The 23,975-nt window shown below is 45.4% G+C and overlaps 2 protein-coding genes across 11 annotated transcripts in view; one reads left to right on the top strand and one right to left on the bottom strand.

Moving 5' to 3' along the window:
* The window catches only part of BBS2 (Bardet-Biedl syndrome 2), a 46,656-nt gene extending 39,246 nt beyond the window's left edge, over window positions 1-7,410 (top strand). For 4 of the 5 annotated variants that reach the window (XM_084812110.1, XM_084812108.1, XM_084812109.1 and 1 more), the window contains one exon: window positions 39-1,024. In XM_084812110.1, coding sequence (XP_084668236.1) covers window positions 39-145 — 107 coding nt within the window. In that variant the 3' untranslated portion in view covers window positions 146-1,024. Of the gene's footprint in view, window positions 1-38; window positions 1,025-7,240 lie in introns of those variants that run through there. The other variant, XR_014784618.1, reaches the window with a different exon arrangement.
* On the bottom strand, window positions 192-23,790 carry OGFOD1 (2-oxoglutarate and iron dependent oxygenase domain containing 1). 6 transcript variants are annotated; one of them, XM_084812117.1, is made up of 13 exons: window positions 23,639-23,790; window positions 19,380-19,525; window positions 16,050-16,096; window positions 15,540-15,640; window positions 15,211-15,327; window positions 13,436-13,530; window positions 11,471-11,599; window positions 8,951-9,064; window positions 6,438-6,517; window positions 5,334-5,608; window positions 3,081-3,203; window positions 2,555-2,613; window positions 192-1,890 (listed from the first exon to the last, which is right to left on the bottom strand). In XM_084812117.1, the coding sequence occupies exons 1-13, from the start codon at window positions 23,775-23,777 to the stop codon at window positions 1,729-1,731; spliced, it is 1,587 nt and encodes a 528-aa protein (XP_084668243.1). In that variant the 5' UTR covers window positions 23,778-23,790; the 3' UTR covers window positions 192-1,728. The 6 variants fall into 6 exon arrangements, with proteins under 6 accessions (XP_084668243.1, XP_084668244.1, XP_084668241.1 ...); XM_084812118.1 differs by having other exon boundaries at window positions 13,436-13,527; XM_084812115.1 differs by having other exon boundaries at window positions 23,548-23,746.
* Window positions 23,791-23,975: the final 185 nt, after the last annotated feature.

Raw genomic sequence — 23,975 nt, 5'->3', positions numbered from 1 at the left:
ATATAACAGTGTTAATTTACTTTTTTTCCCTTCCCCAGTTGGTAAGCCTAAGATGCTGGTGATTGCTGCTTGCCGGGATGCCATTAAGAACAACAGTGTCAATATGCTAATTAAAATAATGCGCATGGGAACGACTTCCTCTTGACCAGAGACTGGAGCAGAAAACATTAGGGTGATTTTTGGACTGGCTGCCAACCCAGTGAGATGGACAAAAAGGTGTAGCAGCAGATACAGATGAGCTTCCAGCGACTTCTTGGTAAGCGGAAACCCAGTGGAGTAGAATGTGTGCATACCCTCCTAGGAAGAAGAATTACAATAATAAATGTAGTGGAAGCCACACATTACTGCAGTGGTAGAAGAGAGAGGAGAAACACTGAACTCCTTCTTTATAAACATCATGCTAGCAGAGATATCATAGGATTTCCACAGAATGGACCAAAGTCTAGAACCTCCCATAGCTTATATAGCTATGTAAAGGCATTATTAAATTACTAGTATTTTGCAGCACTTAGACTCTTCAATAAAACAAACAGACCTCAATTTCCCTCTTGTCTGATTTTGAAAAGTCCTCCTGGGATGATTCAGTCTCTTCTATATGATGCTGAGAAAGTGCAATCCAGTCTTATATGGCGCAACAAAGAACAAGTATATACTAAAACCTCCTTCGTATTTATAACCGTTGTTATAAGCTACTCTGAGGTCCCTGTTTTGTCAAGAGGCAAGTTAAGTTGTAACAGTAGGACGTTGGCCTGTTTGAAATTGAGCTTTGAACTGCAACTTTGGGATTATGATTTTTTTGACAGCTCCAACTGCTAAGAAATCCTTGCATTCAGTCACCACCAAAGAGTTTCTTTGATTCCAATGCTTCATGACTAATTTTAGTTGCATTGGTGCTGTGGCATCTTCTTGGGGAGAAGCACGGTGCCTTCACCATGCCTGCTGTGACAGTCTGGTATAGCCTTACAAGGAGCAATCAGCAGCGATATCTAAGCTCCACAGAAGCCACAACTGGTCAGCCTTCCTTTTCTGTCTGGAAAAAAATGGTCTTCAGTCTTGATATTACTGTCTTGGAGGAACTGAAGCTCGTTAAAATGATCATGTAACCATAAGCAATCATAGGAAGAGCAAACGTACTCTTCTGGAGAGGTACGAGATGCATCTCCCACTCCCACCACTGATAAGAAGAAAACTACATACTTCACACAGCAGAAACATGCAAGAAAAGATGGCAAGGAACTTGACCTCTCCTCCCACTTCTTAGGACGAGAGACTGCTGCAGGGAATAAAGTGCACACTCTAAATTGCCAAGTAATTAGCCCAAAAAGGGGACTCCCCCCCAGACACACTTTTAGTAATCCTGCCTTTTATGGTTTCTGCTTGCAAAATTAATATTGGGGGAGAGGGGAGTACAAGTTTTTTTTTCATTTGCTGCTTTGCCCTTTGAGGCTGCTTAGGTGTAAGCCCCAGCCGAAACACTAATTGGAAGCTCTCATTGCTAGCCAGGAACCTGTATGTAGTTCAGAATTAAGAGGCCATGAATGGCTTCGGATAAAGACAAGTTTCATAGAGGGACGCAGCGGGGCACTTGATAAAGGCACAGAATTAACTTTTGTTAAGATGGCTGGGAAAAAAAGATGATATAATAAGATCTTAGACTACAACAAAAGTTGCCCCACTGAGCTTTTTAGTAGGAGAGATGATCCTCCACCACAACTCCATGCCCGTCAGTCATTCATAGTAAGCAAAGCAGAAGTCCCAGAATCCAGTTTGTTCAGGCTGTGTTGCTGTCTGCTTCAAACTATGGTGGTTAATGTACTTCACGAATTTCAGTGTCTCTCGATCTCTGTAAACCAAGGCCAAACAGTTGGCCTCTGGATTAACTGTCAGCAGCTTGGAGAGAACAAAACAAGAAGGGTTAAGGAAGCAAACTAGAAGTATTATTTTTTTAGACAGTGTTTACGAGATGGGAGTTCCATCAGCCTCAGATTAAAGAAAGCACCTAGCATTACATTTCTGAGCAGGCTTGTGTATTCTGGGCTAAAATAAAATCCAAATTCTTCTGTAAGGAACCATGCAAGCTACCATGCAGAATAAGTAAATATATGTAATAATAATTCCCTGCTCAGTGTATGTTAGGAAAGGCCTCAGTGTAGCTAGACCCCAGACACTGACATCTGTTGGCAATTACCCAATTCCACTGAAACTGTGTGAGCAACACTGCATGCTTGCTCTGTCCTGCAGCAAGACCAGGGTCCTTCCCCACCTTTCTTGCTCTTAAGGCATGATGATATTAAGTTAAGGCCCCTTGACAGGTGCCTTGAGTCCATGTTCTTCCCTTCAAGTGATGTGTTTTGTCACAAAGAGAAGCAGGTAATGCCTTTTACTGACAATTCAAGGAGAAAGTGCCACCAGCTCCCACCAGGGCAGACACATGCCAGGCGTGTGCGTCAGATGTTCCCACGAGAGGGTTCAATGAAACAGCTTTCAAAACAGGCTGTGGTCTGATCAAGTTGCTCACTTTGGCTTCAAAAAACAAAACCAGAGCACTTCTTACCTCTTCATCTTCACCTTTTGCAATATATGAAGTGAAGCCACCACCTTCCACATCCCAATCTCAAAAAAGAAGAGAAATCAGCATCATTTACTAGTTCTGTAGCAAATCCCCACACCACTGCTCAACCCAAGTTGTCTGGACTAAAACGGGCCACAAGAAAAGGCTGTGCACTAACCAAATGTACTTGTAGGGATGGCTTGTGTTTTTAAAAAACAAATGTAAAAACAATTTCCATAGGCCATAAATAAAAACAATTTCCATAGGGACAGCTGTGTTACATCTATTGCAGAAACTACTGAAGTGCCACAAGTCTTAACAAATGTATTATGGTAAAAGCATCGGATGACGTGAACTCTAGTCATCCAATTGCCTGTGTCATGAGCAATGTGTTAGTCTTTAGATTACGCAAGTCACTGTTGACTAAAAACAAGGTATTAGCAGCAGTATAAATGAGATCTAGTCCAATTCTTAGCCTCCAAAGGCTGTGAGAATGAAGACATTTGTGGCAGTTTAAAATGAAACCAACCTTCACACCCACAGAACAGCAGCAGGTCAAGGGCAAACTCTGTCGTTTGGGCATCATGAATGAGGGTGTAGCAACTCTTTGTCCAACGTCTCAGCTCTCCAGTACACAGAGGGACACTTGAGCCTGAGGGGAAAGACAACAGGTACTCTCTTCATCCGGTGCTGGTCACACTGTATGCTTAGGATAGAGGATGGGCAAGTGGAGGACTGAGAGCCAAATCCAGACCTCACAGGTCTGCCATCTAGAATTCAGGCTGGCCTCTGATCTGAAGGATTCCTCACCCACTATTATGCACTGTCAGCAATTTTCATCCAAGCTGATGATACAGGCAAAGGGCTCTTTAACCCTTTCTCCCTAGTATGAACAGCAACAGAGGCTTTGAGAAGTAGAGAGCCCTTCCTTTTATGGTGCACCTCAGCTGCTCACACCCAGGCAAAAGCGAAGGCAGTAGAGATATGGAAGGGTGGAGGTGTGAAGAACTGCCCTGCTTCCAAAGCCTCTCGCTGTTCTCTCCAAGTGCAAGATCACAGATGGTGTACCTTAAGCCAGACCAATGCATAATCCCATCTTTTGCAGGAGTGATGGGGGAACAAGAGGCCCTACCAACAGGGTTGTGTATACTCCAAGGTGAACACAATTTGATGCCCTGGTAAACAAACTTAGCAACAAGGAAACCTGAATTCAAAAACATCTCTAAAGTACAAAAACTCAACATTTGCACAACTGCTTGCATTTTACATAATTCATTCTGGTTTTGCTAGTCGCGGGGAGGGGCAAGGAGCTATGTAGGACATTCAGCCACCTTTCTGGCTTTGGAAATTTCAGCAGTTGTTGCCCATTTTCACAGCCATAAGGACTAGAAACATGGTTACAAAATGGAATCTGTGCCCAAATACAACATTCGGTGCTCCCAAGGAATCACAGCGCTCGTCACAGTAACTATTTTTAAAAGCCTGTATGGGGATACCAAGTCATCTTGTCTGCCTCCTGAGGAATCTGTATAACAACCAAGTAGCAATGGTAAGAACAGACCACGGAACAATGGACTGGTTTAAGATTGGGAAAGGAGTACGGCAGGGTTGTATGCTCTCACCCTACCTATTCAACCTGTATGCGGAACACATCATGCGACGTGCTGGGCTTGATGAAGCCAAGGCTGGAGTTAAAATCGCTGGAAGAAACATTAACAATCTCCGATATGCAGATGATACCACTTTGATGGCTGAAAGCGAGGAGGAGCTGAGGAACCTCATGACAAAGGTGAAAGAAGAAAGTGCAAAAGCTGGGTTGCAGTTAAACCTCAAAAAAACCAAGATGGTGGCAACCAGCTTGATGGATAACTGGCAAATAGAGGGAGAAAATGTGGAGGCAGTGACAGACTTTGTCTTTCTAGGTGCAAAGATTACTGCAGACGCTGACTGCAGCCAGGAAATCAGAAGACGTTTACTTCTTGGGAGGACAGCAATGACAAATCTTGATAAAATAGTTAAGAGCAGAGACATCACACTGACAGCAAAGGTCCACATAGTTAAAGCAGTGGTATTCCCCGTAGTAACCTATGGCTGCGAGAGCTGGATCATAAGGAAGGCTGAGCGAAGGAAGATAGATGCTTTTGAACTGTGGTGCTGGAGGAAAATTCTGAGAGTGCCTTGGACTGCAAGAAGATCAAACCAGTCCATACTCCAGGAAATAAAGCCAGACTGCTCACTTGAGGGAAGGATATTAAAGGTAAAACTGAAGTACTTTGGCCACATAATGAGAAGACAGGACACCCTGGAGAAGATGCTGATGCTAGGGAAAGTGGAAGGCAAAAGGAAGAGGGGCCGACCAAGGGCAAGATGGATGGATGATATTCTGGAGGTGACGGACTCGACCTTGGGGGAGCTGGGGGTGGCGACGGCCGACAGGAAGCTCTGGCATGGGCTGGTCCATGAAGTCACGAAGAGCCGGAAGCGACTGACTGAATAAACAACAATGAGATAAAAATGCAGTGCCTTGTCAGTTTGGGGGCATATTGCCTATTGTGTAGCCAACAACCTTCAGAACAGTGACTTGGTTTATGTCAAATGATAATGGATCAGCAGATGACAGTCTTGTGCGGCTAATGTGATCCTGAACAAACTACCCCAGTCAAAATGGAACCGCACAGCTGTGATTAGGAACTGGGCCCCAAGCATTTCACAATGGACACATCATAAACGGGCTGTGTTGAACAAGGGTCACTGCAACTAAATCTGGATTGTTTTTACATACTGCTGTTTCTGTTGTGGTCCTCATTTTCCGAGATTCTACCAGGCTGCTCTACATAGTCTCTGTCAGTTTCTTCTTGACTGCTCTGCCCTTGTGCGCATTTGGAAGAATCCCCTCCTGCAGCTGTTCCTCCTTCCTCTTCCTCCCCAGGAGCTAAGAAATGCAGCTTCAAGCCTGTGAAGTTGGAAAGGAGCAGGAACATGGCCTCTGAGTGGAAGAGCTCCATGCAGGCCTTCAAGGTGGCTGGCAGGCTTGCCTCTTCAGCTTTTTCATAGTGCCTAAAATGACAGCAAGCATTACTAATGGGTCAGCACCCTCAGTGCCCCTTCAAAATAAAGTGTTAAAATTCTGCACCAAAACAACCCAAATTATAACTAGAGATTACGTTAGGCAAACAAAGCACGTGCTGGGTCCTTGGCAATCTTTTTTTTTTTTTGAGATGCCGGTTTTCAAAGCATTTTTATGCAGGGTGGGCAAGAAGTCAGTTCATAGGCCTATCACATTTGTACTACCCTGTCTCTGAGGAGGTCAGGAGGGTGTATGTGAGCTTAAGTTCAATTTTCTCCTTGCAAAAACCCTATTGGGTAGATTAGGCTGAGAGAATGTGACTGGCCCAAGTTTCACAGCCGAGCATGGATTTGAATTCAGAGCTTTCTGATCTAAAGGACAGAATTGCACTTCGAGTGACATGGGTCTACCACAAAAATGGCATCCTTGTCTTGCACTTCGCCCATGACAGGAATATGCATGCCAGCCCAACACTCCATCCACTATACCACAATGGCTCTCTCTTTAAGGGCAGGAACAGAGGCATATTAGCAATGGGGAAGGTACATGAAATCCTGCAAAATGCTGATGTCCCAGCTCTTGACCCACAGAAGTCCTACTCAGCCCCCACTGGGATTTCAAGCCACAATGCTCATACATTTGGAAGGCTATAACCACGAAGGCTACCAAATGGATTAACTGACGTCTGCCAAATTCCCAGTGAGATACCCAAATTACATCACAGGTCAAATAGACATAGCAGAGATTATTAGCCAGGCTGAGCTCTGTTCACCTAAGAGAAGTGAGGTGCGATAGATCTATAGATTGAGGCAGCCCAACCTTTTGTTAGGGGGCCCCCTGCTGCTCCATCTGAGTTCTTCCTTCTTCAGAGCTTCGCAGACCAGCTGAAACTTGTCTCTCTAGGAACCAAGCACATTGAAACAGCCTTTATTGATTAATGTTTATCCACCACTTACATTACAAATAAATTTATATGTGATAAACAATACAGTATAAAGCCATAATAAAATACTGTATAAAACCTAGGAGACACAGTAACATGACAGCAAGAAAAAGACAAGATTACAACTCTAGAAAAGCTTGTTGGAACAAGGAAGCTTTCAATACACACTGAAAATCCAGAAGACTTGGTGCCCGTCTAAATTTGTGCTGGTGGGGAGTTCCAGAGCATGGGTACTACAATACTAAAGGCCCTATTCCAGACTCCAATGGGCCGGCCCTCTGGTATCTTAGGTACCACCAGGAAAGTATTTCCTGATGAGTGCACAGCAACTCCATGTTTCTACCAAACCAGTATTAGCTACACTGCTTTAGTTCTTCAATTTGTGTTTTGCTTTTGCCCTGGAAAAAGTAGGAAGCTGCTCCAAATGGATCCAGCTAAATCAAGATTGTGCACACAAATGAGTTGGAGCGCCAAATGCCTCATGGTTTTCCAGGCCTTTCATGGCTTTTAAATTGATGGCTTTAAAATGGCTCAATGATTCTGTTGCAGCTAAAAGTGCTGCTGTTTTATTTTTTAATTGTTAAAGGCCTGTATTGAACTGTGGGGTAAAAAACAACATTTTTTCCCACTAAACTCATCTTGCTGAAGCCTACAACCTAATCAAATGTTTTGATTCCAGATAGGGAAATGCTGTGAAGGAAGGCAAGAAACAAGGCTTTGAAAGAGCACTCGTGTCAACATCCATTTATTTTTAAATATCTGCCAAGTGTGAGGCATATTGTATCAAACTTATGACAACATTCTGGTTTAACATCTACTACTTAATAAAGATTTTAATTGTATAAATACAAAAACAAATAAGATACAATAATCATAACCCACAGACAGCATCTCCATACTCTCCAAAGTTTACAACACTGATAAAACTTGAACATGTGTTTTTTCTTGTGGGTGGTTTTTGTTCCAAAAGAGAACAGAACCCAAAGCTATTCCTAAATCTTCAAAAAAAACAACAACACCCCTTAGAATATCTACTGTTTTTTTAAAAGGCTACACTATAAACTTAAAAACTACTGCATTAACTCAGCCCTGTCAGTAGGGCAAGAAAAGTTACTAGCCTGCAAGTTTTCTTAACTAAAGAGTCTAGCATCCTGCGTTTCCATGCTGGCCATGGAGGTGGGAAGCTAACTTCTCCACAGCCACAATGGAAGCACAAGATACTAGCCTCTTAGCAGGCTAATAACAAATGTGCCTTCTACCAAGCACACTGGCTGGCAGAAGAAGAGTGAGGCTTCCCTTCCTACATAGCGGACTATCAGAGGAGGAATGAAGCAATCCCTCTCCCCTACCAGCCTGCCCACCCCACCTGCATGCAATTTCTTGTTGCCTATGGCTTTCCAGGCATTTCTTAAATGCACAGGTACAGAAGCTTAATGAATAGCTTCCCCTCATCTCAAAATTCTCAGGGCAAGAAACAACAGATTTAAGAACATATTTCTCTTTGTTCCAAGGTAAATTTCATTTTCAAGCCAAAGGCAATGACAAATACATAAACAAATACATACAGTAATAGAAAATTCTATGTTCAAACCCTACATCAAAACATGCATGTATTGCAGGGGTAGAAAGAAACAAGCTTTAATACAAATTAAAGCTCTGTATCTCCACAGCACATCTAGTTCCCTCTTTCTGATCATTCTTGCTGCCAAAGTAAAAATAAAGAGTTCACACAGGAGTAAGCCCTATTGAACATGCTGAGATTACTTCTGTGTACACATGCATAGGGCTGCACTGTTTTTGTGTTTCATAGGCATTAGTAGCACTCAAGAGAAAATTTTACAGGTTCTGCAGGAGTGGTTATGCCCCCTCTCCCTGCACCAGTCAAAGCTTTCAAAGATCTCTCTCTTCAACCTGCATAGAATGGGCAAATTTAAATATAATGCACTAGATCCTCCAGTTGATTTTGGCCACAGATAACCCATCTTTGTTCCACTGGTACTTTCCCAGAACATATGTAAAAATATCAAATTAAAAGCCATAATGTAACAGATGGAAGAACTCCCAGTACTAGTAACTAGCACCAATCAAAAAAGTATTTTGAAAGATCTTTCAGTGGAATGTAGTCCCACAGTCACTGCATAGTCAAGAATGACTATGCACACAAACAGTTCTAACTGGGCACATGAATAGCATTGACTTCAGGAGGTTGCTGTCTTGTCAGATTGTGATGTGAGATGATAAAGCCGAAACGATAAAAGACTTTTCAAGCTACCCTGTAGATCTCTCAAAGAAAAAGGGAAATAAAGATTCCTACTTCTGCCTCACCGCACTATTGCCCAGAAAGGACTGAGTGATGTTGCAGGGTAGAAGGTGAGTTTCCAACACTCACCTTGAGAAAATCCTTCAGCAAGATCTCAGACCGATCCTCAAATTCCTCTTGGATCTGGGCCTGGGAATCCATGTCCAAATAAATGGGATTGATCCAGTCATACAAGATTTCATGCTAGGGAAACATTAAAAGGAGAGAGGAGTAGCCCAATAAAATCTCCAGTACGGCACCAAAACAAGCCATTCCAAAAGAAAACCTTCCTGTCCGCAGTCTGTATCTTAAGGAAGGGGTGGTGAATGTGTGGCCTTTCAGATATGTGGTTGGACTGCAACTCCCATCAACCCCAGCCCTCGGCAGTGGTGAGGGATGATGGGAGTTGTGGTCCAACCACATCTGGAGGGCTGCACATTCTCCATCAGTGCCAAGAGTGCTGACATCTGTGATGCACATTGTGGTGTGTTCAAACATACTGGCTGGGCTCCAATAGAAACTACTTCGCCCCAGAGTTACTCAAAAACGTGATCCAACTTAACTATTACAGCTTAGTGAATGCTCAGAAACTGGACAGCTTCTAGACCTCAAGGGTTGTGGCTTTTATTAGTACCCTGTATTGCTCTCTACTCTTCTATATTCCAGGGATGGCCAACTTCTATCTTCTAGGGAGCCACTCCACTCTCTAGACTGCCGGGGAGAAACAAAAGTATAGTTAAGCGCCATAGTCAAGTTGGAACCATCAGTTAGAAAGGACTTTATGTATATGGAGCACATGTTCTAACTCTGGGCTGGAAGAATTTATAACTTTATAATTTCTAATTCTGGGCTGGAAGAACTTTTTATAAAGTTAAAGGTCTACACCAAGAAAAGTGGAATCCCGCAGCCTGCATAAACTGTACAGGTTGAACAATATGCACAATCTCATTTTGCATAATTTATTCTGCAACACTTGCTGTTTTGCATAATTTAGGCAAGTTTCACTGGGCATGATGAGGGAAAGGACACGGACGGCCTCCCCCCACAATTACTGAAAACATTATTTAGCTACCTTTCTAGCTTCTGAGATCTCAGTGGGTGTGACCTACAAGCATATCTTCACAGCCGTAACTGCTAGAAACACATTTCTAAAATTAAAGCTGAGGCTGGAACTAGGTATCACTTCGGCAAATGCATGTTCCCAAACTCATGTTTGCTGAGGTAACGTGAATGCGGAGGCAGAGGGATCCTTTGCAGGGGGGAAAAAGTAGTGGGCCCCACTGATCCTCCCCTGCAAATGCCCCCATAAGCCATTCTCCCCACAGCTCAGCTCACTCCTGATTTCAGTAGGGAAAAAAAGATGATAAAACACAAGGGGGGCACATTTGCAGGGGAGAATCAGGGGGCAGGGTAAAGTGTCTCTCTCCAGCCCTCCCAGTTTTCCCTGCAAGCACACCAAGCTGGTTTATCAGGAAAAACACAGGGGTGCTTCCAGTCAGACAGCTCCTAGCACTACCAATCATGACACTGTGCAACTATTCTGTCTTTTCCTCCTTAATGGATTTTGTGGAAAGAACAAATATGGAAGAAGCAGTGGGAAAATGTGGGAGGGTTACAAAACAGAAACGGTGATGTCCGGATTCCCCCACAACATTTTGTGAATGACGTAGGTCAATTGCACAATAAAACCACATGTGGAAACACCCAGAATTGGAAATGCTGCGTTTTCCTCCTGGCCATGTGTAGTGCCATCCTGCAATTCTCAGAACCAGTTCGCACGTCATGGCAGCAATTCCTGGATTCTTTAACCCAGAAATTGCTGGGGACGAGCAGAGCATGCAAACATTTCCATTTTCAATTCTGTGATTTCTGAACTCAGAAACTCTGGGTTGCTTATGGGTTAAAGAACCCAGGGTTAACCCAACAACAAACCACGGGCAATTGTTGGGTTAACATTTTTGGTTTGGGTGTCATGAAACAACCCAGAAACAGGGAATTTGTGGGTTAATTGAAATTGAAAAATGCCTTGCACGCTTTGCTCGTCCCTGGTAATTCCTACATTAAATAACCAAGGAATTGCTGCTGTGACATGCAAATCGCCTCTCAGGAAGTTGAACGCCTGGCCTAATACCACAGAATGCTTTTGGCACACTGCTGCAAACTCTTGGCTTAGACACAACCCTGGGCACAGAGGATGTGTCGTGTACAAGATCTGGAGGCCTGTACTATGAAGATATGGACCCACTTTACTTTTTACAATATTTTTTCCCTATTACTTTATAAATGAAAACGCGGGCCAACTTGTGCCACCTTTGGATTAAAATAGGGTAGGGCTGGTAGCTGGCAATTTTGCCTGTGGGCTGCCAGTTGGCAATCTCTATTAAATACACCATTTCGTAGTGGCGTTGATTTCAGTTGTTAGGGATTCTTGCTCCTGCAAGCTGATCATGTGGCAGCCTAGTGGCAAAGAGGAGGAGAGACCAGGGTGGATTCAGAAAGAGAGGTTCCCCCTCAATTTGTCAACTAAGTGGTAAGAGCATTGTGGAACAGGGTCATCTAAGCCCAAACATGAAGGGTAGCACAGCTGGAGAGGACGCCACATTTGCTTACATCATGAGGGACATGGGGGATCCGTGGGGGGAGGGGCTCAACATGGCGTGCTGGCCTTGCAACTGAGGGGCCATGAAACCAGCCACTCACAGACAAACGATGCTTCTCTTTGGAAACAACTTCAGACACCTGGGATGGGGGTAAGATCAAAAGAACATCATGTTAGCGCTGATTTTACTGACACTGGGACTGACTGAAAGTCACAAATGGGTTACGGGCTGCCACCGAGGTCAAAGGGGTTTGTCTTGCCCCATCCTGAAGACTGAGTGATGCAGCAATATTTGAAAATAACATTACCAGCTAAAGAACATGAAATACGATACCAAAGCTAACTGCCAAGCCAGCTTAAGTGCTCAAACTAAAACCAACCAAGCAGGTCCATGGGTGACCATGCTATGACATAGGGACCCCAGGCATTGGGGGGTTTGGGCACTCCTGGATGGAAATGCCAGTGGACCTCGCTCGGACACAGAGTCAGTCTGACACCCCTGCTGGCCTCTCTTGCTCCTGTCTGCTTCCTGGCTCAGTAGATGAAGGGCAAACCCACCCCAAAGCACGGAGTAGGGGTTCAAGGGCAGTTGTAAGTCGAACCAAGAGTTGCGGCAGGAGGTCTGGATAGGCTTCACAGGTCGCTGAAGAACAACCGAAACGCACTAGGAAGATTGTTGTTGCCCAGGCGAAATACCAGCCCAAACAGGAAGTGTTTTTTAGCCCTTCCTGTCTAGGAGGGCACAATGACCAGATGGGTCGAATCCAGAGCCTAAGCAGAGCGGAAATTTCCCAGTTCTGGTCCTGGTGGCTCTTGACAAACTACAGCATGCAACAGAGCATAAACACACTGTGTAAGACTTTCAGTACCAGCCACCCATAATTTAAAAGTCAGCCTGTTGAGAGCCATAACAGTGAAGGATGCCTTTAATTCAGGAAAACAAAAAGCTGCCAGAGGTTCGGGAAACACTGAGGTAGGTCAATAGGTTCACCCCGGGAGAAACAGATTGTTATTGGGAGATCTATGAACGCTGTCTTGCCTCTTCTGATGACTTCCTATTGTTAGGCCTAAAAGGAATACTGGCAACATCATACACTGGCACTTTCCCTTTCAGGAACAAGGGGGAGTCCTCATGCTCTAGCTACTCATCAGCAGTCAGGTGAACCAACAGAGCAACCACAGATAACGCCCAGCCAGCCAGTTACCAGATCAGACACGTGTAGGGAGGACTCACTCTGATGGCAGCAGGTCGACAGCCATGGGAGCAGGGGGAAGAAGAGAGAATATCCCTCAAGGATATTCTAGGTCCCCTTCCTACATCTTTACCGTTCACTTCAAGAAGAAGAAAATAAGCCTCACATCGCTTTCTTTCCATTAATAAGTAAAAACATGCAGATTGGATTTTACTTCATTAGATGAGAAGAGGTAAAATGTTCTCCCACCTTCCAGTGTTTTGATGACTGGCAAGTATGTGGCAAGTCATCACATCTTTTCATTATTTTATGAAAATAAAAATATGTATTTTGAGTTGAGGTTCTTTTAAACAGGGGTTGCAGGGAGATAAGCAACAGGTGTGGGGGAAGACACAGTTATGTAACTATTCACCCCTTTTGCTGTTAAAAAAAAAAAATCAGACCCCCTTTCTTTCTACATATTGGGGCAGTTCCACGTCGAAAACACAGAGAACTGCTACCATCAGTGGCAAGTGATTGCAGCAGCCCCCTAGAGAGAACCAGACTCCAATTCCCAAACTCCCTATGGAGGCAGAAAACAAGAGTCCAAGGTAGCTTGCGTGATACACTCAAGAGCCACACATACAATGGCTTAGGAGAGGGCGGCTCCGGGCCAACCTTCCCTGGGTCACTCTCAAAGCCCACCACACCCAAGGCACTGGAAGGGGAATTCAGGGTGACCAAGACCAGAGATGATGGAGGTGCACATGCAGAGAAGGTAGAGAACAAAATGAGGTTTCTTGCCTGATGGTAAGAGACTGGTGATACTTCAAAGAAAGTGAGTGAGTTCCATGAAGGGATGATCGACTTGATGATCTGCAAAGGTTCGAAGTTATCTACTGGGGGGAAAAGCATCACACAACATGCACAATTGAGTAATTAAATCTGGAAATATAACCCACTCATATTTCTCTAGACTGACAGCGAAGCCAGGGAGGAATTGCATACTTTGTGCCAGGATTTCACTCACTGCTCCTTTATGTCAGTTACTTACATTTAAAACTATCTGCTTTTGTGTGGCCTTTGAATATGGATAGCATCCATGGCCTATGGGGACAGATAGCATTCAATCCATTGTGGGATGGTACATTCAGGCTCATACGCAGTGCTTTAGTTGTAAACTAAGAAGTGCCAAGACTCAGCCCTGGCCTGAAGTCACGCACCATGACCCATAAGCACTCCCATGCCCAAGATACAGGGGAGCCCACTATGGTTAGTCAATAGCGAGCAACCAAGATGCCCAAAGTTTGCACTAGCAAATAAAAAAGCTTCTCCAGTGGTTATAAACATATGGAATGCTTTGACTTAGATTCCTGCATTGAGCAGGGGGTTGGACTCGATGGTTTTATAGGCCCCTTCCAACCCTACTATTCTATGATTCTATGATATGAAACTGCATTGGTCCATTAAGCCCAGCAAGATCTGCTCTCACCAGCACTGACTCTCCAAGGAAAGGGTGCTGAACCTTTTTCAGTCTGAGGGCTGAATTTCATTGTGGAGAAGCTCTTGGGGGCCGCGTTCCAGTGGCAGGTGGGATGGGCTCCAAATACCAAAATTAACAACCTATTTTAGTTTAAAGTTCTTCCTGCCAGTAACTCAGCCTTAGGAGAGGCATTTCAACCTTTTAGAATGGAGAAAAAATGGCTCAAAAGCCAGGAAACCACCAAATGATTGGTGGTTGGGGGAAGGGGATGGGGTCTAGGGAAGGGGTGTGGCCATTTGGGAAACACCAGAGGGCCAGATTGGAACCCCAGGAAGACTGGATTTGGCCCCCGGGCCTGAGAGGATTTCCCCAGCCCTGCTATGCTACCTAGTATCTTTAATGTGGACATACTGGGAATTGAACATAAGCACCTATGCATGCAAAGAATGTACTCCACCTCTGAGCAATGGTTGATGCAAACAAACTTTGGTCATAATGAAACTCAGAATAACAGAACAGGCAACTTCAAATGGCAGAAAAGACCACAGTGAGTAAACCTAGCAGTATAAGGGAGCCTTGTGAGGTAAATATTCCAGTATTTTCATTTTTGTAACAGGCACTGCTTGTGAGGTCCACAGGTATCAACTGATGCAACATCACAGAATGTTCACAAAAAGTTTTAACCTCTGTTAAGCCAGGGTCATCAGTCAGTTTAACTGCTGTGACGAAAGCAAGTTACTTGGGTGGGATCAGAGATTGTAGGGACAAGAGGGATTGTTTGGTATTCATAGACAAGAGGTTCTTGGGATACCAAAGGGGCTGCAAGGAAAACATTGAAGGAGAGAAGGTGGTGGTAGAAAAAGCTACATAACATTTATTTTTGTTACATTAATTTGGTTCCTTTCGCAGAGAGAGAGAGAAAGCAAGCCTTACAGATGGCAGCACCTTTACTTAAATGTAAGTTAGCAATGCTGTTACTGAATATAAATGGTGGCAATTACTGTGGAGCCTTTATTTACTGAACTTTGTAGGCAGTGAGCTTCGTCTCTATAAAAGTAAATGTTGCAGAAGAACTGGCTTACAATTCCCCACCTACCATCTGTGCTGAACAAGTCCAGGGTGCCCCCATCATTCTTATCCCATGGCGGCACAAGATAAAGGATGAAGGCAATTCGCCGTCCCTCCAGCTCATCATCATGGCACAGCAGGGTATCTGCAACAACATGTGATATAATCGTTGTGTCTGTTAGGGGGAAGCAGCTGGACCAGGGCTGAGTCTATTGGGCATGCCTGGCCAAACTACCAGGCTCCAGTCTTTTGCTCGAACCCCATGCCAATGATATCCTTCAGATACGTTCTTCCCAATCTCTGCTATCAACACAACCGTCTCATCACTGCAATGGACACTGCAGGGAGTTTGCTCACCTGTATATTCATATTTAGCACAGGACAAATCGACAGTTGACTCCAGCTCCACTTGGGATACCTCAGAAAGCCAAGCCCGGAACTCTTCAAAGAGAACTTTTCTAAAAGAGAAGAGAGACTGTGGAATGGCAGCCTGCAAAAGCTCAACTACTTCAGATGCCTGTGGATTGAAGCCTGACCTTTTGCCATTTGTTAACAAAAATAAAAACAAGTGACTGCATCACAAAAGTCCCTATTTATTGTGTGCTTGCCCAACATTTTGGAGAACAAGTCTCCTTGTTCAGGGGCTGCCTGCACTATCTATATCCACTTCAGCAACTGACCATTAACCACAAGCAGACCAGTCTGGACAATCTGCATCTCCTTCTTTCTAAACATCATGCAGAATAAAGTGGCAGTCGCTGCTATGTTTTCAGGGCTGAATGCCAGACTCAGGGATGCCCCTGCCCCTTGGACTTGGCCATTGTCACCCAAAGCAGCCCTTGGCGTGGCACAAAGCGACGGTGTTACCTTAACGCAGCAATGTGAGGCTCTCCTCTCTTCTTCAAGTCATCTGACTTTGCACATGCAATAGGAAACAAGAAGTCACAATTTTTGCATTCTTCTCCAAATGGTTTTTATGGCAACAACTAAGGGAAAAGAAACATCCTGATATTGTTTAGCTGTGCATTTTACAGAAGGGAACAGCAGCTGGAGGCCCCAGAGCCAAATCCAGTCAAGAGTATCACCAGCTGGTCCTCTAAGTTGCCATCCTAGAGGCAGGAGAGGTGCATGAGGACAACAAGGACTGCAGCAACCAGATTAATTGGCAATCCCTTGAGGGAGAATCTTGCCCAGAACACTGTTTCCTAAAGTGCTCCTCCCCCAACCACACACACACACACACACACACACACACACACGACAGCTTTTATGATGAAGGGCAATCATTTCCTCCAGGAATAATGTCAAAGAATGTCTGGCAAGGAGAACACACACATGGGCATGCACACAAATGGAATGACTTGAGGCCATACTGGTCTCTCAGCAGCATTCCTGGTGGAGAGGTTGAGCAGTGGCTGCAGCTGCTCTAAAGATGGTTATACAACTTCAAGGGTGGTGTATGCTAATTCACAATCCAGGGACATCTGAAGGTTCCCTCTCCCTGTTTTCTGTATATTGCAGAAATATTATTTGGCATGTGTGGTGTGTCTGGGAGAGGCAATGAAGCAATTTGGCTCCCACACACCCCTACCAGCTTGTTGAAATTAAGCCCAGGTTGACTGGATAAGGGAGGGAATGGGAAAGTAGAGGCATGTGACAAACAGGAGGGCTGCTTCAACTTTATAAGCCACAGAGAATGCTGAGAAAGGGAGATGTACAGGTCAGAGAGATATTGTGGGGAGGAGATGTAGCAGTGAAATCACCAGACAGGAAGAGTCTTGGAACAGTTGATTTGTAGGAGAGGGATAGTTCTCAACCCTCCCAGAGGATGAATGGGGGCTCTAAGACCCAAGAAGAGAGCCCTGGAGTGGTTCTGTAAGGATTTAGCCCCATCCTTGGACATAACATGCTTGGATCAGTCTGTCCCACCACATGTAAGCTTGATCTTTGTCCATCTTGGCTAATATGATCTAGCAGGGATGGATTGATTGGGTGGATCCAGGGGTGGTAAATGCTTTGCTCTGTCAGGGGGTGGTTCCTGCTGCCTTGAAAGAGGCTGAAGTGTGTCCTCTCCTGAAGAAGACCACCCTGGACCCAGGGGTATGTGAGAACTATTGTCCCATCCCTAGTATCTCCCTTTTGGGCAAGGTGCTTAAGCGTGTGGTGACTGGGCAGCTTCACATGTTCTTGGAGGAAACCGATTATCTGGACCCATTTCAGTCTGGTTTCAGGCCAGGGTACAGCACTGAAATGGTCTTGGTTGCTCTGACTGATGACCTACTCTGGGTGAAAGACAGGGGGAATGCTACCCTGTTGATCTTTTTGGATCTCTCAGTGGCTTTTGATCCATTGATCATGGTACCTTACTGGATCAGCTCTGCAGGATGCGAGTTGGGGTCACTGCAGGGCCAATTCCAGAGAGTGGTACTGGGGGATTCCTGTTCTACCCCATGTGGAGTGCCACAGGATTTTATTCTAATCCCCCATGCTGTACAACTTCTATATGAAGCCATTGGGTGAGGTCATTAGGAGTCTGGGGTGGGGTGTCACCAGCACGCTGATGATTCTCAGCTCTATTTCTCCTTGTCAGCAGAGTGAGCTGAGGTGCTGGATCTGTGCCTGGAGGCTATAATGGGCTGGATGAGGACCAATAAACCAAATCCGAATCCTGACAAGATGGAAGCTCTGGGAATTGGTGGTTCCCAAGTCCAGGAATCAGGTAAGCGACATGTCCTGGATGGGGTTGCACTCCCCCTGAAGGAGCAGGTGCCTAGGTTGGGAGTACTCCTAGATCAATTTCTGTCACTGGAGCCCAGGTGGACTCTGTGGCCTGGAGTACTTGGGGCCAGCTTCAGCTGATCTGCTAGCTACAGCCTTTCCTGGACAGGGATAACCTAGCCACACTAGTGCACACACTGGTTAACTTCCCGATTAGACTACTGCAATGCACTTTACGTGGGGCTGCCCTTGAAGACGACTCAGAAGTTGCAGCTAGTGCAAAATGCAGCAGCTAGACCGTTGACTGGAACATCTTACAAAGATGACATAACACCAGTCTTACAGGAATTGCACTGGCTGCCAATACGCTTCCAGTCAGAATTCAAGATGCTAGTGATGACATCTAAACCCCTAAGCGGCTTGGGACCTCGATATTAGAGGGACAGCCTCCCCCTATATATGCCAAGGTTTGAGATCTGTTGGAGAAGCCCTCCTCTGTGTCCCACCAGTGCGAGACTTACACTATAGTGGGATGTGGGAGAGGGCTTTTTCTGCTGTGGCACTCCGGTTGAAGAATGCCCTCCTCCTGGAGGCCCGATTGGCGCAGACATTGGTTTCATTTCGGCGCCAAGTTAAAACATGGCTTTTTATCAAAGTCTTTGAGGACTAGATGCATTCCCTAAAGTAGCACACTGCTTTAACTGTTTTATTGCTTTAATTTTAAAATTGGTATTAGCTTGCTTAACAGTTTAATATGTTTTAGCTGTTTAAATTATTTATTGTTTTATAATGTCTAAATTGATTTTATCTGTATGCCGCCCTGAGATCCTGATATAGAGCAGGATATAAATATTTTAAATAAATAAGAGGCTGAAAATGCTCTGAGAGGTTGGGATCTGGTGAAGCCCACAGCATGCATATGATCATATGAAGCTGCCTTATTACTGCATGCTTATAATCATATAAAGCTGTCAGTCCATCAAGCTCAGTACTGTGTCTTCTGACTAACAGCTGTTCTCTAAGGACTCAGGCAGAGGTCAGAGATCTTTTCAACTAGAGATGACAGGACTGGCCCAGGGATATTCTGGTGCAAAGCATGTGCATACCATTAAGCTATAGCCCCTCCTCTACAAAGGGGTTGCCAATATACTGTATTATTAAGAACACCACATCTTTGGGTCACTAGTCAGCGCTTTATTGATTAGCAATATTTATATACCACCTCATTTGAAACATATCCTGAAGCAGTTTGTTGAGGAGTGGCAATGTTTGCTCTTTGTAGTGCTTGGTTTGGCAAAACTGACTAAGGAATCTGGTGTTATATTCAGACATGTTTCTGCTGGGCACCCACTGCACTGTGGACTATGTCGGTTGACCTGTGGACAGGGGAGTGGGGTTATGGTCACGCCCTGTAGCACGATGGTCCTCAGGACCCTTTTGCTGCTATGATCCTAGGATATGGTTATCCCAAATACATACCTGTTTGAATTTGTACAAGTCATTGCACTTTTCATGGAAATCCAGGCTCAAAAGTTCCTTCTGCAGCCCTTCTAAAAAGCCTTCGTTTTGAATAAAGTTTGGGATGACGCAGTGGTGGAAGGGAACAGGATCCAGCACAATGGCCTCTAGCAAAAACACAGATGACAGCTTCCTGAAACAGATTCTTTTAATAATCTCGCCTTCTTTGCTTTTTATTTTGCTAATGAGTTGCACATACAACTCATGCAGAATTCTTTGCCTTGACAAGGTTGGTCATTCACCATCAATTAGTAGGCTCAAGTCAAAGTTACAGACAACATTAAGGAAATGTTACAAAATGAAGACACACAGGAGCCATGGGCCATGTCACACTCAACCTAGGAATACAACAGAAGCCAGAGTCTGCATCCCTTAACCTCAGATACCCAAAGGCTGGCTCAGTGGTGAAGAGCACTCTGTATATGCTCCTTTCCAGTGAATTCACAGGGCACTGTCAAATACTCCGTGATGTAGGCAACTCAAAGGGTTTAGTGCAGTGGTGCTTAACTTTTACTCTCTTACCACCCACCAAGTATGCAACATTATCATCACATAGTGACAAATAATTTGTCCCCAGCTGACAAATAAAAAATTAGGACATTGAAAAGGGCACTCCAGAGAAGGCAATTATATTCTGATATGGAGATATATTGATGATATATGCATATGACACACAGATCTCAGGTATACATTCAATGACAGCCAGACAGTCATCGTCCAATTTCTAAATGTTAGGCTTTGTTGTTGTTGTTGTTGTTGAGTCATTCAGTCGTGTCCGACTCTTCGTGACCCCATGGACCATAGCACGCCAGGCCTTCCTGTCCTCCGCTCTCTCCTGGAGTGTGCTCAAGTCCATATTCATTGCGTCGGTGATGCTATCTAGCCATCTCATCCTCTGCCGTCCCCTTCTCCTTTTGCCTTCAGTCTTTCCCAGCATCAGGGTCTTTTCCAGGGAGTTTTCTCTTCGCATTAGGTGGCCAAAATATTGGAGCTTCAGCTTCAGTATCTGTCCTTCCAATGAGCACTCAGGGTTGATTTCCTTTAGGATGGACTGATTTGACCTCCTTGCAGTCCAGGGGACTCGTAAGAGTCTTCTCCAGCACCACAGTTCGAAAGCATCAATTCTTCGGTGCTCAGCCCTCCTTATAGTCCAGCTCTCACAGTCATACATTACTACTGGGAAAACCATCGCTTTGATTAGACGGACCTTTGTTGGCAAGGTGATGTCTCTGCTTCTTACTATGCTGTCTACGTTGGCCATAGCTTTCCTCCCAAGGAGCAAGCGTCTTTTAATTTCTTGGCTACAGTCACCGTCTGTGGTGATCTTGGAGCCCAAGAAAGTAAAATCTGTCACTGCTGCCATTTCTTCCCCTTCTATATGCCAGGAAGTGATGGGGCCAGATGCCATGATCTTAGTTTTTTGAATGTTGAGTTTCAAACCAGCTTTTGCACTCTCCTCTTTCACCCTCAACAAGAGGCTCTTGAGATCCTCTTTGCTTTCTGCCATTAGGGTGGTATCGTCTGCATATCGGAGGTTGTTGATAATTCTCCCAGCAATCTTAATTCCGACCTCTGATTCATCCAACCCGGCATTTCTCATGATGTACTCTGCATATAAGTTAAATAAGCAGGGCGACAATATGCAGCCTTGTCGTACTCCTTTCCCAATTTTGAACCAATCCGTTGTTCCATGTCTGGTTCTTACTGTTGCTTCTTGACCCTCGTACAGGTTTCTCAGGAGACAGGTAAGGTGGTCTGGTACTCCCATCACTTTAAGAATTTGCCACAGTTTGTTGTGATCCACACAATCAAAGGCTTTAGCGTAGTCAATGAAGCAGAAATAGACATTTTTCTGGAATTCTCTTGCTTTCTCCATGATGCAGCGAATGTTGGCGATTTGATCTCTAGTTCATCTGCCTCTTCGAAACCCAGCTTGTACTTCCGGTAGTTCTCGGTTCGCATACTGCTGAAGCCTAGCTTGTAGGATTTTGAGCATCACCTTGCTGGCATGTGAAATGAGCGCAATTGTGCGGTAGTTTGAGCACTCTTTGGCGTTGCCCTTCTTTGGAATTGGAATGTAAACTGACCTTTTCCAGTCTTGCGGCCATTGTTGAGTGTTCCAAATTTGTTGGCATATTGAATGCAGCACTTTAACAGCATCATCTTTTAGGATCTTAAATAGCTCAGCTGGAATACTGTCATCTCCACTAGCTTTGTTGTTAGTAATGCTTCCTAAGGCCCACTTGACTTCACTTTCTAGGATGTCCGGCTCAAGTTCAGTGACCGCACTCTCATGGCTATCAGGGACATTAAGATCTTTCCTGTATAGTTCTTCTGTGTATTCTTGCCACCTCTTCTTAATCTCATCTGCTTCTGTTAGGTCCCTGCCTTCTTTGTCCTTTATCATGCCCGTCTTTGCACAAAACGTTCCCTTGATATCTCCGATTTTCTTGAAGAGATTTCTAGTCTTTCCCATTCTGTTGTTTTCCTCGATTTCTTTGCATTGTTCATTTAAGAAGGCCTTCTTGTCTCTCCTTGCTATTCTCTGGAACTCTGCATTCAGTTGGATATATCTTCCCCTTTCTCCCTTGCTTTTCGCTTCCCTTCTTTCCTCAGCGACTTGTAAAGCCTCATCAGACAGCCACTTGGCTTTCTTGCATTTCTTTTTCTTTGGGATGGATTGAGTTGCTGCCTCCTGAACAATGTTATGGACCTCTGTCCATAGTTCCTCAGGCACTCTGTCTATCAGGTCTAATCCCTGAAATCTATTCCTCACCTCCACTGTGTATTCATAAGGGATATGATTCAGGTCATACCTGAATGGTTTAGTGGTTTTCCTTACATTCTTCAATTTAAGCCGAAATTTTGCAAGAAGCAGCTCATGATCTGAGCCACAGTCAGCTCCAGGTCTTGTTTTTACTGACTGTATAGAGCTTCTCCATCTTTGGCTGCAAAGGTCTGATTTGGCACTTCTTGGAGAACCTGTTTCTCATTTATCTTTGTTGCTGTTACAGTATCCACTCCCTTGTTTTCTTTCTCAGCTTATCGCACATATTTAATCCCACGGATGGAAAATTATTTTTGCTGTTGTTTTTTTTTTTTTTTGCCAAAGGTGGGGATGGGCACTCCTGTTTGATTCTTCTTCCTTGTAGCCCCCCCCCCCCCTTTTTAGAACAGATAAATTTAGGATCTGGGATTTTATCCTCAGGGCAAGGTGAGCGGTATCTATCAACACTTGTCAGCTGGCTGTCAAAAGCCACTGCAAGGAGGGAGAAGGGGCTGCCTAAAATCTGAAATATGCTGCCACCCCATATCACTGCAAAAGCTTTGAATGTTTCAGAAAATTGTAGATCAACCCCAGTTAAGAATCACTGGTTTAACGAGCACCTGGCTCAGCCCCAGAACTTACTTTTAAGGGCAGCATTCAGGGCTGCAACATTTGACTGATACAGGGTCTCTACGGTAGCGGCTTCCGAACTTTCTGCCTTCAGAAAACCTTTCCCACCTCAGCTTGCCTGCCAAGGACAGGGCATGCTTGAGGATGGGGGCGGAGAAGCGTCCAGTGGCACAACGTGGAGTCCTGGACAGGCACACTGAGCTGAGATCATATTCCCAAACGCATTTCTGGCACAGCTGCCAAACTCCCCCTTCATCCTTGTTCATCACCCTGTCCTTCTTCTAAACTGCTCAGAGCAGCAGCCTATGCGGTGTCCTCCCACTATTTTATCCTCGCGACAACCCTGCGAGGTAGGTTAGGCTGAGAAACGGTGACCGGCTCAAGATCACCCAACAAGCTTCATGGCCAAGTGAGGATCTGAACTCGGGTCCAAGTTCAACATTCTGTCCCAGCTTTCCGCAACCCGATGCCCTCCGGGTGTGCTGGACTACAACTCCCATAATCCCCCGGCAAGGCGGCAATGGATTCCGCTGCCCGCTCCTCCCTTCCCGCCGTCTGAAGCGGTACAACCCAGACGCTGGTCTCCCACCTCAATGAGAACTAGAGCCTTGCAGCTGGCCGCTCAAAACGGGTTCCAGGACTGAGCTCCCCCTGCCTCAAGGGCCACACCGCCTCGCTCCCTCTTCCTCACCGCCCCTTCCCGGCGCTGCAGACCCCTCCGCATCCCCCTACCGTGGTCGAGCGCCTCCTTGCGGGCCCAGGCCGCGGCCACTTTCCCCCTCAGGACATGCTCCCTCACGGCCGCAGAGAACTCGGCGCGCACCTCCCGCTTGGCTCGCTTCTTGGCCGCTTCTCCCGGCCGGGGAGAAGAGGAATCTCCCTCCGCCAGCGACGGGCCCCTGCGCCTCCCACTCATCGTCCCCTCGTGCGCGCCCTCGGCGGAAAACTACGACTCCCGTCATGCCGCGCGCTAAAGGCGGGACTAAGCCCAGGTTATCCAATCGGCGCCGGGAGCGCGGGAAGGCCCGAGATAGGGAATCCTTATTAGGATTCTGAGGGGGGGAGAAGAAAGGGTCGTAACCATAGAGATCGAAAAAGACTTCCCTTCGCATGGGGTCTGGCCTAGCGAAACAGACGTTTGTAAGTCTACCATACTTGTG

This window comes from Heloderma suspectum, chromosome 8 (assembly GCF_057233095.1).
Source record: "Heloderma suspectum isolate Gila_16-S chromosome 8, 16-S_ref, whole genome shotgun sequence".
In the NCBI taxonomy this organism is placed as follows: Eukaryota; Metazoa; Chordata; class Lepidosauria; order Squamata; family Helodermatidae; genus Heloderma; species Heloderma suspectum.
This window is presented reverse-complemented; position numbering and strand designations above follow the sequence as displayed.